General features: G+C 39.6%; 1 protein-coding gene across 8 annotated transcripts in view; it reads right to left on the bottom strand.

Annotated features, from left to right (window-relative positions):
* kmt2cb (lysine (K)-specific methyltransferase 2Cb) overlaps positions 1–13,541 on the bottom strand; it is a 97,381-nt gene that overhangs the window by 50,943 nt on the left and 32,897 nt on the right. For all 8 annotated transcript variants that reach the window (XM_080907757.1, XM_080907760.1, XM_080907758.1 and 5 more), the window contains 9 exons: positions 12,987–13,096; positions 12,725–12,834; positions 12,094–12,256; positions 11,795–11,966; positions 9,887–10,001; positions 7,092–7,267; positions 6,557–6,909; positions 1,919–1,996; positions 1,010–1,725 (listed from right to left, as the gene is read on the bottom strand). In XM_080907757.1, coding sequence (XP_080763883.1) covers positions 1,010–1,725; positions 1,919–1,996; positions 6,557–6,909; positions 7,092–7,267; positions 9,887–10,001; positions 11,795–11,966; positions 12,094–12,256; positions 12,725–12,834; positions 12,987–13,096 — 1,993 coding nt within the window. The remainder of the gene's footprint in view (positions 1–1,009; positions 1,726–1,918; positions 1,997–6,556; positions 6,910–7,091; positions 7,268–9,886; positions 10,002–11,794; positions 11,967–12,093; positions 12,257–12,724; positions 12,835–12,986; positions 13,097–13,541) is intronic.

The following is a 13,541-nucleotide window of genomic DNA, read 5'->3' as shown; positions in this document are numbered from 1 at the left end:
TTCAAGCAGCAGAATTTGCCAGGAGTATCAAGGCACCATAAAGCAGGAAAGGAGGCCCTGTTACCTCTTGCCATGACAACCGAGTATGTTTGGCATGTTGACAAAACAGGGGCACTGCGTCAGTAACTCAGTAGACGAGTGTATCAGATAAAAACATGCTAAATAGAAAAGCAGCATTCAAGTTTTTTGGGAAGAGATTTCTCCTGGCCTTGTGTAACAAATTAGTTGGATTCATATGTTGATTTTAGAAATGGGATATATGTAGAAAGAAACGGTGCCAACTGAGTTAGTCTGTCCTCACTGGCATCATTCACAGTGTATTACAGTCATGAGTGTAATTTATTTTGCTGACAGTCAGCTTTCAGTTTACATTATAAACTCTAAACACTAATATTATAAGATTAAATTTTTTTTTTTTATATAGCCACAAGTCACTCACTGTCACTGATGGTGTAATAATGATATAAATAGGATGTGATAATGGCAATGATCACTGCAATATGTGATTTGATGAATGCTCATCCTCAACAGGACTGATGTTTGTAACATGGACATTGGATGAACAGGGAGACTGATTGCTATGCCAAAGGTGGAAGATAGCGAGGGCCATCAGGAAAATGTGATTTAGCGCTAAAATTGCATCTCCTACAGAAAATAAAACACACTCAACTCAGATTTACATAAACACTGTGACTAATCTTGTGGTGCACATTCATGTAAAGAGAGTGCAAAGAGTGGATAGAGCACCATTCACTGTGTTGTCCTAAAATTTCATTGAAAAACATATACTCAACCCCACAAGTTTCTTCAACTCTTTCAACCCAACATAATCTAATTTCATAAACCCACAGGACACCAACCCACATAGATTTAGGAGTGCACAAGATAGAAGCAACAGTTGTTCACCTACACTGATCTGGTTTATTAGTGGGACAGGGAACATCACAGAATCAGACAGACGGGGACAGAAAAATCAACAGTCGCTGTGACATGATGTTCAGGTTCCTACCTGTTTCACTCGTGGTCTCCCAGGAGAAAACTTCCTCTTGGTGATGGCTGGCTTTCCCATCCCAATTTTGGGGGTGAATGCTATGAGAGTGGTGGTGGGCATTACACTGCTGTGGTCACTCATTGATGTTAGAATCTGGGTCTGAGTTAGTTCTCTGGGAGATGTCCCTCGAGCCAGAGGGGAGGAGTTGGAAGGTGAAGAAACCATTTCAGCTAGCCTTTCCACAGTTGTTTTAAGGGGTTTCTCCTCTAAAGACAAACTGGGAAATGGCATACTTGGCTTTTCCGGTGTAGTGTCCATCTCTTCTGATGTAGAAGTGGAGGGCTTAACAGTCTCTGCCAGGTTTCTGTGAAAAATACCCTCTCTCCTATCACTGTTGAGTTCTTTTGGATTAGTTTCCAGGAAAGAACCCCTGACTACATCCATATTTGAAGGCTGGGGTAGTGCGACTACCATCGGTTGGTCCGTGAAGGGTACTGATGCAGTACCTGGTTCTTTGGTGGTTGAGATGATGGCCTTAAAATCCTTTGTGCTGGGGTTGACCATGCCCTTTTCAGGGCAGGCCTCAGTATTTGCTGGTTTGATTTGTATTGTGGTGTCCTGTGTCTGTAGTCCCTCCGTAGAGTGTTGCGCTGGAATAGCCTCCTGGCTCAGAGTCACTGAAGACGCATGACTCTCTGTAGATGCAAGCTGGGCTCTTACTGCTGGTTTTGTTTCTGAAGAAGGAATTAGGTTATTAATGACAAAGATTTAGATTTGGTAGAAAATGTACATCTTAAAAAAAATTGACACATTATTTTATCTTTGATAATAAACCATAAGCATTGTAGTTAACCAAAACTTTATAAAAACTATTAGATACAAATCAATATGAGTAAAGTGGTAAATAAATAAGTGGCCTGTACAAACCTGATTTAATTTCTGCTGGAATTTTGACAGAAGGTTCAGTAACCTGCCTCTCTACTATGTCTGCTCCCACAGAGATGTCTAAAAGACAGATTCAATATTAACAAGATTAGGTATAAAATATACATCACTTCATTAAAAGCAAGAATAAGACTCTAACTTTGTTCACAATATCTTCAAAGTGGTTAAAGAATAAAGAAAGCAGCCCATAAGCACAGATGGATTTGGAAACCCAGCAAGAAGACAGTTCTCTAAAAATTATGTTTCCATTAATTCTAAAAACACTCATCTCAAATCAGCTGGTAAAAACAAGCAGAACTAAACAATGATGTAGTTTCCTGAGACAATGACACCAATATCACTTTCTTTCACTCGTGAAAGCACCGTGAGAAGTGTGTGAGAAGAGTTGATTTTGGGTAACAAGTGGTCGCAGTGCAAAAAACCACATGAGGTAAGCTTGTATCACAGACTTCATTTTGGTATTAATATAGTCTCTCCTGTTTTCTCTCATCACTTTGGTTTTGTAATGTGTACCCCCCTTTCTATTTGGTTTTATAGCAGAGACAGCAATGCGTTTGACTAGTCTGGTATGAATAGAACTAGTCATTGCTGGCTATCAGGAATCCAAACATCGAGCCAGTATTCTGCCAGACACCCTCTGACAGTACAGATAGCCTAGTCTTAAGGAGGCGCCCACCATTTCAATCCACAAGTTCCCATGTCATACTGATCCTGACACACACATGCACCTGCTACGCATCTCTGCCAGGGAAGGGAGTAACCATGACAACCAACATCCCAGGGTCTGTGTGCTTTGGGCTCATGACTGTGCAGCTTGCAGGTGCTCATCCGGTGCTGATGCCAGAGAGTCAATTAGAGAGATGGGCCTCCAACCATCTCCAGCCATCAGCTATTGACCAAGCTGAACACGCATTCACATTCATATTAACACCTTACTTCCTATATCTCCTACAGTGAATAAGGTGACGGTTTAGATAAACATGCAGCTCTGATTAATGCAGTGAAGGCCTAAAGTCAGGCCTCGCCTGCATTCACAGAATGGATCTAACAGCATCTGTCAGTTAAGTCACTGTAAGCCTGTTGTTAAACCCTGAGGGGTGGTGAATCCTGGCAGGTGATGAACAGCTCCAGTTAATGACTTTAATTGCATTACACGAGTGGGCAGCTGGCAGCATAGTCATCATCACATGTTTTTTAAAAAAAGGAAAAAGTGGGGGAAAAAAGAGCATAAATTAAGTACAGATTAGTTCTTTTTTTAAAGTGTCCTATTAATACCTAGTGAAAAATTATAACTGTTCAGTTCAGAGCCTTTAACCCCAAACACTATATTTTAAGTAAAAGGGGTATGACATGTTAAGAGAAGGGTAGGAATAATACTGTTTTGTGTTTACTGTTAACTTTAAAAAGTTAACAATTAAAAATGTATGCACAATATAACAAGTTCACTCCACATGTCTTTAAAAACCACAACCAGTAACTCACTGCCTCACCAGGTAAATCCAGTAATGAATAGGGATGGGTATCGAAAACCGGTTCTTGTTGAGAACCAGTTCCCACTGTTTCAATTCCTTGGAATCGTTTGCCACTTTTAAAAACGATTCCCTTATCGATTCCAGTCGCCCCGAATGACGTCATCACGTTGAGTAGCGTCTTTTACCCAGTAGGAAACACGGCGCCTGAGCGGCGCAAACGCTCAAAAGTTTGGTTACACTTTATGAGAAAGGATGACAACAGGGCAACGTGCAATACTTGCAAAGTAGAGATTTCATCAAAGGGAGGAAACACTACGAATATGCAAAAGCATTTGCTCAAAAAACACGCGATTGCTTTCAACGAATGTCGTGTTTTTGATCCGCTCCGGACTAGCGAAGCTCAACCCAGCAGCAGCGGTAGCGTTTCCACGTCCTCTCCCGTTAATACTGCAGGTAACTAATCAATTAGCATTGCATATTATGTTAGCGCGATTTACCTTATTACAAAACCTGCTATTACTGTGCGTTGCATTTAGATAACCATGATGAGAGAGACAGAGTCTGGCTGGCTCAGATGCTGGCAGTTCTCGCTGCAGTCTACCGGTAGCGTCTCCTTTCAGGCCAGGATAGACGAATGTCACCCAGCAGTGTCTAAGTTTGTGGTCAAAGGCTTGCACCCATTTGCCACAGCAGATGCCCCCGATTTCACTTTGGTAAGTGAATGTGTTTAATTGTAGGCAGGACATTACTGGATATTCTTGTGTAATTGCTACAGAATAATTTATGTTAAACTTTGTTATTGCTACAGGAGAATATTTATTTTATTATTTTACATTTACAATTTTTTTTCCTGGGGACCCTGTGACACCCCATTGAAGAGCCGTAGGCTGTGGATCTCTTAAGATCTCACTGTTGGGTTTGTAAGGCCATGTTACTCCTAAATTTCTATCTTGTTCAAAGAGAAGATATAAAACAAAGTTCTAAGCTAATCGACTTTAGTGCTCTCCTTTTTTAAAAAAAAGAATCGATAAGAGAATCGATAAGAGAATCGAATCGTTAAACAGAATCGAAAATGGAATCGGAATCGTTAAAATCTTATCAATACCCATCCCTAGTAATGAAACAGTGAATAGCTACAGGAAAAGTAAAATGAGAGAACATTTATATGGTGAGCAGTGTGGCCAAGCTGTGTGAGTAATAATGAATGAATGAGCCAATATAGCTCAAAGGCAGGTTAGCAGTCAGGGGATCAGCGATATCACCATCATGCTACTGCAATCCATTCTCTCATCAGTGGAGTCTGCTGCTTAGACAAGAGTGGGCAGCAGAGCTGCCACTGGCAACCCCAGCTAACCATATATTTCACTGATATTGCACTCCAGTGCTGGCAAATCTCACAGGCACCAGAATTGAGATGCAGCTCTGAGCTTCATGCAAGCATTCCAACACTGTGCAACTTAAAGTGGCAATAAAGCTTGCACCATAATGCAATACAAACAATGGAACTACCAGGAAGAACAGTCAGATGCAGTTCAATTTTATTATTACATGAATGATGCTTCAGCTTCGGGATATCCGTAGAAAACTGGTGTGCACATCAAATCTTGAGTAGAAGTTTGAATTCAAGTTCAGTACTAAAACTCTTTGATGGTTATGCCTTGAAAACATCCATTCCACTTATCTAATCCTTGGTTGTGTAGGGACTGGAACCAGTCCCAGTTGCCACAGGAAAGAGACAGAGTACACCCTGGACACATCACCAGTCATAGGGAGACAACCATTCACACACACATTCACACATATGGGGAATTTAGGATCACCATATAACTTAACCCCAATAACTGCATCTTCTGGACTGTGGGAGGAAGCCAGAGTAACCGTAGAGAACCCACGCAGACACGGAGAGAAAATCCAGACTCCAAAGACGGTGGACTTGAAACCAGGACCTGCTTGTTGTGAGGTAACAGTGCTAACCATGGCGCCAATGTGTTGACTTGAAAACAATATGTAATCAGTTGAAAATTTTCTTCTTACAGAGTTACAGTTACAACACAGAAAGTTCTTACGGAGGTACAGCTACAACACAAATGGTAAATGGAACGGTTCATATATAATGCTTTTCTACTCTGAGCACTCAAAGCGCTTTGCACAACTTGCCTCATTCACCCTTTCACACCCATACACACAAGCACTTCTTTCTATGTTCTAAGTGGTTTCTATGTAACATTCATATTTGGAACTTAAATCAACGGCCATATTTTGAATCCAGCATGGCTGAGACAGCTTGCTGTGCATCATTACATCATAACCTGCTTCTGAAAACCACAAGGTAAATGGGCTACGTTTTTTCCCCCCAGTGAAGAATCACTAGCAAATTTTGCCAAGTTGATAAGTTAGGCTGTTACCTGCAAAGTTTATTTAAAGCTCAAGCAAAATCTGTCAACTTGGTGCCCGTCTCAAGTAGAAATGTTTTATGTTAAATTTTGATGCATGCTAGCAATATTTGGAAAAAAAATAGGTGCTCCTTGAAGTAAAGCAGATGATCAGTTCTTCATTAATAGTGACAGACCTTACATATAATCTTCCCCAGAGACAGTATGGGGAAACAAAGTACTTTACATTTTCAAAACACAGAATTACAAAGGCTATAGAGTTGCTTTAATCTGTTGCTGGTAGGACACCATCTGTTTATTTGGGAGTCCTCATAAAGGCCTCCAAATAAAAGAGGGAGTGCTTCTCTTTAGTGTTTGCCCAAACAACTCTTCAGTACTTTAATCTGCAACAACTGTGACTTTCAAAACTTTATCAGTACTGATGTTACAGCACAAATTGATGTTTCATAGCCGAGACTTTCAACTGCTTCTGCGTGGATAGAGGCTGAGTCAATGAATCCTTAACTACAAAGACAAAGATGGTCTTTCATACTTAATCATATAACCTCAGTGTTTGCTATTTCATATAATCAAAAGAATAACTTTCCTTGTCCTTGCAATAACAAGATATGATTAACAAGGTGAGAAACAGCTTAGATTCTTATGAGGGATAAATTTGAGCACAGATGAAAATAAAAGATTTCAAGATATCAAAAGACAAGGTGAAAGGATCTTAGTGTAATCTGTGTATAATCTAATCTGGAACAAAGACCTACCAGGCTTTGTGTCTGATGTGGCCAGCTTCTCCTCCTGGACAGTAGCCTGTAGATGCTCTGGATCTGAGTGCAATGGAACAGCAAGTAATTCCGGTTTTGGGTCTTTGTGCATTTCAGGAGGCAGCTGATTGCCAAGTTCTAGGTCTGTGTGCTTTTGAGCCAGCTGTACGCCAGTCTCAGAGTTTGTGTGCATGGAGGCTGGCTGAGGGCTGAGCTCTGGGCCGGTGTCCATATCCTCTGGATGTAGCGCCTGCTCTGCAGCAGGAGACCTGCAGTTGGAACAAACATAGTCCTCTCTGGGGTGGATTTCTGCTTGGCCTGAGTTCTGACGCTCACACTCCAGGTGTAGCCATCTGAAAGGAGTGCAAAGGAATTTAAGAGAGTGTCTAATGGGGCAATCCTAAAATTTGAACTATCAGTATGCTATCCAAGTGTTTCACCATGTTACCATTAAACAGCAGTGTACACCATAGTAAATAAGGATTAAAAAGGAGCACTGCATGTGTGGTATTACAGTTAAACACAAGTCCCTTACCTTTTACAAGTGTGGCAGAATACTACGTCTTTATGGTGCTCAGGGTCCAAAATGCAGGCACACATAGGACAACACAGAGCAGGGTCCTGATTTTGGACACAGTTCTCACACAGCAGGCTGGTGTGGTGCCACTGGCCGCTGGTTCGCGTTCCACATTGGAGGCAAACTCTGCAGTTCTGAGGAGAAAATGAACATGAATAAATAAGTGTAGTATGAATTCAGTGCTTCTGCTACACTGATTAGACATTTCAACCATGGAGTGGGAACCAAGCATGAAACAAACAAACAAATTTCCCACGTGTGGGACTAATAAAGGTTATCTTATCTTATCTTATGAAATCTGTACATACCCAGAGTTCAGTGTAAACATATAAAAATCTCAGTGTGAGTATATAAAGATTTGTACAATGTAAAATCTAAAGATAGACCAGGGGACTGTGAAAAAACATAAACAAAAATAGTGTTTGATGAAAATGATAAACTGGGCAATTTTCTGACGAGGAAAATACTTTGGACAACTTTTCAAAAGGCACTTTTATTAATAATCCACATTTGAATTATTTCATCAGTAAGCATTTATATTTTTTTATTATTATTTTTGATTAAGAGCACAAAACTTTAAAATCTTGGCACCAAAATATTCAGGTTACAGCCGCAAAACTGCAGGATACTGCCAAGTAGTGCTACAAATGGCCAAGAGCTGGAATCCAAGTTGGATTACAATAATCAAAACATGGAGGACATCTGAGCAGCGTTTCTGGCTGATTCTTTTTAAACAGACAATTATCAGATGTAATCAACCTTTTATATTTTCCAGCTTTCTTTTCCCCCTGCACACACATACACACACCCTTTCCTGCAGAGAAGACATTTTTGGCAACACAGTTTTGGTAAATGGTTTAATTTACTCAAGCATAGACATTTCTATTTATCATATGGCCCAAAATAACAGGAAAATGTGTATATTTCTTTAAACAGGATAACGCAAGCATTGCCTTTACTGTTCGCCAATCAACCAAGCTTGCACGCTGAGTAACCCCTGTAGCGCTTAGTTTGAATGAGGGGGAGAAATTACTTGAAACTTATGATTAAAGCTGCAGTCCTCGTCAAGAGTCAGTGGAATGGCTTGTTGAGCACAGCTTTGTGAGTGACAGAAACACAGTTTAACTTGAGCAAATAAATAGCAGCCAGTGTTTTTAAGGGAGTTTCCACACCAACAATATGAACCAGTAAGCAGAGTTGTCTTGGGATTAAAAAAAAGCTCACTTGGTTTCGATTCCCCTAGTACGTCACTTGAGTGTCACTGTTCATTTAAAACAGGAAATGAAGAAGGACTATTATTAATATTATTGTATTCCTAGATAATCATTACACCACTACTGACTTTATCCACTGACATGCAACACACCAGCACATTGAATTTTTGCTGACATATTAACATTCAAATTTTTACTCTCTGAAAGAACCCCTCTGCTGGGGCTACATTTGCTTATTGAATAATTAAAAAAAAAAAAAAAAAAGATATATATATATACATATATATATATATATATATATATATATATATATATATATATATATATATATATGTATATATATATATATATATATATATATATATATATATATATGTATATATATATGTATGTATATATATATGTATATATATATATATGTATGTATGTATATGTGTGTTAGCTTTACTTTGATAGCAAGATTGTTAACACAGAGTTTGTAATTGCAGAGAAATACTCTATTAATTTTGAGGATGTCATTTTCGAGCAGGAACCTCAGAAATGTCCCTTTGGGTTTAAGAGGTTGGGGTATTAATGTAGTTTGAGTTGCTGTGGGATGGGGGTGGGGGTATAGTAGAATTTTTTGTATTCTGTCTATTTTCTGAAACAACAACAACAAAAAAAAGATTGAAAATGAGATTTTATATTGTGAGCACTTCTTTTCCACAAGACATAGTCATTAAAACTTGCCTTTAACAAGACTGTATGCACTTACTTTAAATTAGCGGCTTACTCGGCTAACTAGCCTCTGAGCTCGGGTAAACCTTTTTCCTATGGTACGCAGTCAACAATTCTAGTGTTCATACTTAAAGCCACATCACAGGAACTTCACAGAACACCGAAACTGGAACAATGACTCATTTTTCATTGATTTCTACTTGAGTGAGACGACAATGCTCAGAACAAAACTACCACATGAGCGGGGACATAGGATGTAGGCAAGTGTTCCGGAGAAGCAAGTGCCAAGGCTGTGTGTGTGTGTGGGGGGGGGTGAAATGCCCCTGTGCTGAGTCAAATAGAGAACCAAGAGTAAAGACCTTGCATCACCCGCTGTCTCTACTGATGTGCCCTACTCAAACTGGTGCTGCAAAAAAACATATTAGGCGGTGTGCTAACCAGCCAGCTGAGTGGCAAGCAAACCATTTGTGCATGAGCATTCACACAAACATAGTGTTATCTTCCAGCGCTGAGGCTGAACTGAAGTCTTTAAATGATCAGCTGGTCTGAGTCATTCGTAACCACAGAAAGCACAAATTGAAACCATCAAAAAGCTACATTCTCGTGGGTGTCATATGCAAGGTCCAACTAACTTAATTTCTTTTCCATTTAATTGTATTGTTCAATTTTGTGATTGCACCAGATGAATCAATGCAGTTATTTGAAACACTTTAATCTAGTGCAAATACTTTTACTTACAAGCCTGTTTTTTTTTTTTCTTTGTTTTCGGTTTAATTTTTTTTTTTTTTTAAATTTCAACATTACCCATTAGTTGTTTCCTACCTGACATCTCCATCCGTTGGTGGGAAGAGAGTCTATAACAGGTTGCAGACAGAAGGTATGGTACCCTTTGTCACACATGTCACACACCAGCATTTTAGTGTCCTCTCCTGGATTCCTACAAAGAGACAGTAAAAAGGTTTTAGGGTTGAGATTTATTTATTTATTTATTTTTGTCTAATACAATGAGACAATGTCATTTATAATGATATAGCTCTATGCTTCCTTCTGTAATCCATTTCTTCTGCTAAGACCTGCAAGACCCGACCTCAACTGTCCTACTGCATCTACAGTTGAATTCTCTGAAAAGCTTACAAGTTCTTTGCTCCTATCCAAGTATAAATCAAATGCAGTAACTTTTCAAGTCCGGGTCACTTTCCAATTTCCATAAATTGTAAGGATATTACATTGACGTTGAAATTATGTTTAAAAAACAAAAAAACAAAGCCATTCATAGAGAATTGCACTGACCCATCAGACTGTAGCAGGCTAATAAGATCAAAACAGAAAGTGATTCAAAATCCCATTGCCACCAGTCATGGTTGATCAGAAACAGATTATTTCCGGTCACTGGCCAAATGATCAGTGGATCTCTGAACATTACAAGTGCTAAACTGTTTACATGGTAATATTCAGTTATTGTGAAATCTGAGTTAGAATGACAAGAAAAAGAAGAAGGAAAAGAAGTAATCATATCTTCCTAACAAAAAACCTTAACACTGTCAGTATTTAGACAGCTAATGTTAACGTAATCCAGCAGGTGGCACCGTCTAAGGATATTAACTTAATCAAAGGTTTAACAACATTGGAAATATTTTTAGGAGTAAGAGTCCTCTGCATGATATCAGTGGTAGACAGATTTCCCTAATATTTTTTATGTGTAGTTATTTATTTATTCATTTATATTGTACCCACCTTTGCTTTAATCAGCCTAGTGCTGTGTTTGCGGGTTTCTGAGTGAGTATCGGCAACACTGAATTTGCAGAGAGCCATCTGGTCAAAAAATATGCAATATAGCTCTTCATGGGCCATTACAAATGTTGATACAAATAGCAAATGGCTAATATTAGCCGATTATAGCCAAAATTAGAACTGATGTGTGAATGAAAGGAAGATTTCCATGTTAGATTGCTATACAAATAATTATGAAACTTCACGCAAGCCCCTTGTTCAGGAGGATGAAGGTAAGAAAAAAAATAGAAAGAAAAAAATAGCTAACAGGAAAGACCGCTTCATACCCAATTTATTAATAGCTTTAAATAAAACAAAGTCATCTCTATCACCACTTTTGTTCACACTAGCAAATGAAGTGACATTTGATTACTAGTTTTGCTAGTTGTACTGTTATACCCAGTGCTGAGTTTAAGCTATAGCTATATGCTGATGATGTCATTTTTTTCATTACTTAATGTTAGTAAAGAAATGCTAGTATGCTGAAACATTTGTCAAGCTGATTTACAGTAGCCTTAAGCATGTAGCTGTGCAAAGGTGTGAGAAGTTGCTGCGCTGTCCATAATGCCAATGAATTGGCTGAAGTAAAAAGATCTTTAAACTAATCAATTACACTATCTAAAACTGCATCGCAAAGCTCAAGATATTTTGAAAAATATAAATATGCAGCTACAGGATGGTAATGCAATATTTAATACTCAATAGACAGTGGTTACCCCAGGCAAACAGGCCTGGTTGCAAACAGAGCTCTTGTGCTGTTTAAATAAGGTCAGAGGTTATAAGACTGAGCTTCAGGGTACAACGTCCAGTCAACTCCTCACAAACCACAGAGGTAAACAAACAAGCAGTAAGCATGAAGCCTGGTAGCTTTACAGAAATTAAGAAAGGAAAAAAGTAAACAAAAAGGAAAAAAACAAAGTAGGGAAAACCGTTATTTAGAGGAGAGGGGAAGTGACTCACTTGCACGTCTGGCAGACTTTGCACTCAGGGCACTGCCAACCTGCCCTCCTTAGAGGGGTCACAGCCATGTCCAGGCATATCCCATGGTAATGCAGACCACAACTGGTGCAAAAGAGCTGGTCCAGTAGATCCCCTGGGCTATCACATAGTACGCAATTTATATCATCTACAACTGTGGACAGTTGAATGAAAAGAGAAGGCAAGAAAAGTTTATACAATGCAATTTAGTCTTAGTTTTGTTAAATATACATTATGTTATTTTCCTATGGAGTTGACACATCAAATTTTTCTGAACTTACATTTGTGAGTGGCCAATTCAATGTGTTCTGGGCATAAGAGTGAGAGACTTCTGATATCCTGAAAAGTCCCAGCTGCCCCCGCACAGGGGTAATGATAGAGTTGAGCACATCCTTCAGCACAGCACTTAATGGATGCTCCAAGGCGCTTACAGTATGCACAGTGCTGCGGAGAAAAAGAGCGATCTTAAAATATGTCTAAAATCTCCCTTTTCTATTCCTATTAAGACACCTGTTCAAAGTGCCATTTCAGCTACCTGATGATCAGGCTAGAAAACCTCACCCCAATTCCATTTCTCTGAGTTCCATGAGTACTAGTAACCACTTGGAGATCAAGTGGCAGCACTACTAATGGGTAGCACACACGATGGGCAGCGAAAAAAGAATCAGAGCTCTTTAAGTAGTACCACTTCTGCCGCTAGGAGCCAAGCTGCCATGAGAGCTCAGCCCTGTTGAGTGGTGTGACCTTTTCCATTTCACAGCTGAGAGATCCATGCTGCCAGGCCGACCTTTACCAGCCAGTCTGATCCATCAGCTTTGTTGTGTTTCACTGAATCAGTCCCTCCCCTGCTGCCCCAACGCATTAAGATGGTGTTAACACCCATTAGTCCACGGATGTTCTCCCTTGACTCACCTTTGTGCTCCCTGAGTCAATGGCTCTGTCCACATTAAGCAGAGATTGTCCCTCGCCCTCACAAACACTGTCGGACCACAAGGCACAACTCTGATGTGCCCAGCATTGCCCTACAATTTAAAGACGGATGTGACAAACAAATAACTGAATCAGAGACAAATTCAGTATTAGCATATAAAGCATGTACACTTGTTAACTCTCCAAGTACAAATAATTACTGTTAAAATGGGATGTAGAAATAGGCTGAGTCCATTAGCCACACCTGACTCGAAGAGAGACTGGACGTTGAGATCTTCTGGAAGGCCGACATGAGAAAGCTCGTTCCAAAATCGACTGGCTGGGTCTGGCTCATCCTCGCAGCCTTCAGACCCACTGGAACAAAGAAAAAGGTTTTTAAAAAAAAAGTCATCTCAGCACAGATTTTTTTTTTAACGTAGAGAACAGCTTAAAAATGCACTATGCAAGAGAAGGACAGCCTGAATCAACTTGAGAATAAATTGAGGACAGAGACATAAAGGTAGAGAATGATGTGCCGTTTTTACAAAAGCAAAGAAATGAAGACAGAGAATGAGCTGGGGGAAAAATGTCTGTCCAAGTAAAAAGCTGTGGGGGAGGGAGGTGGATGAAGAGGAGGAGGACGGGAAGGAGGGCCATCTTTTTTAGCGTGTGCACAAGAGGCTGGCTGTTCTGTCTCATAAAATCTGTTGAAAGGGATGCGTTTCTCCAACTCCCTGGCTTCAACTATTGAGCAGCATAGGATGTAGAATACGTGGAGAGGGAGCATTAACATTTAAAAGGATTTCCAGGAAACAACTAA

This window comes from Rhamphochromis sp. 'chilingali' (genome assembly GCF_963969265.1).
Source record: "Rhamphochromis sp. 'chilingali' genome assembly, chromosome: 16".
Taxonomy (NCBI): domain Eukaryota; kingdom Metazoa; phylum Chordata; class Actinopteri; order Cichliformes; family Cichlidae; genus Rhamphochromis; species Rhamphochromis sp. 'chilingali'.
The sequence above is the reverse complement of the archived record's forward strand: the minus strand, read 5'-3'. Positions and strand labels throughout refer to the sequence as shown.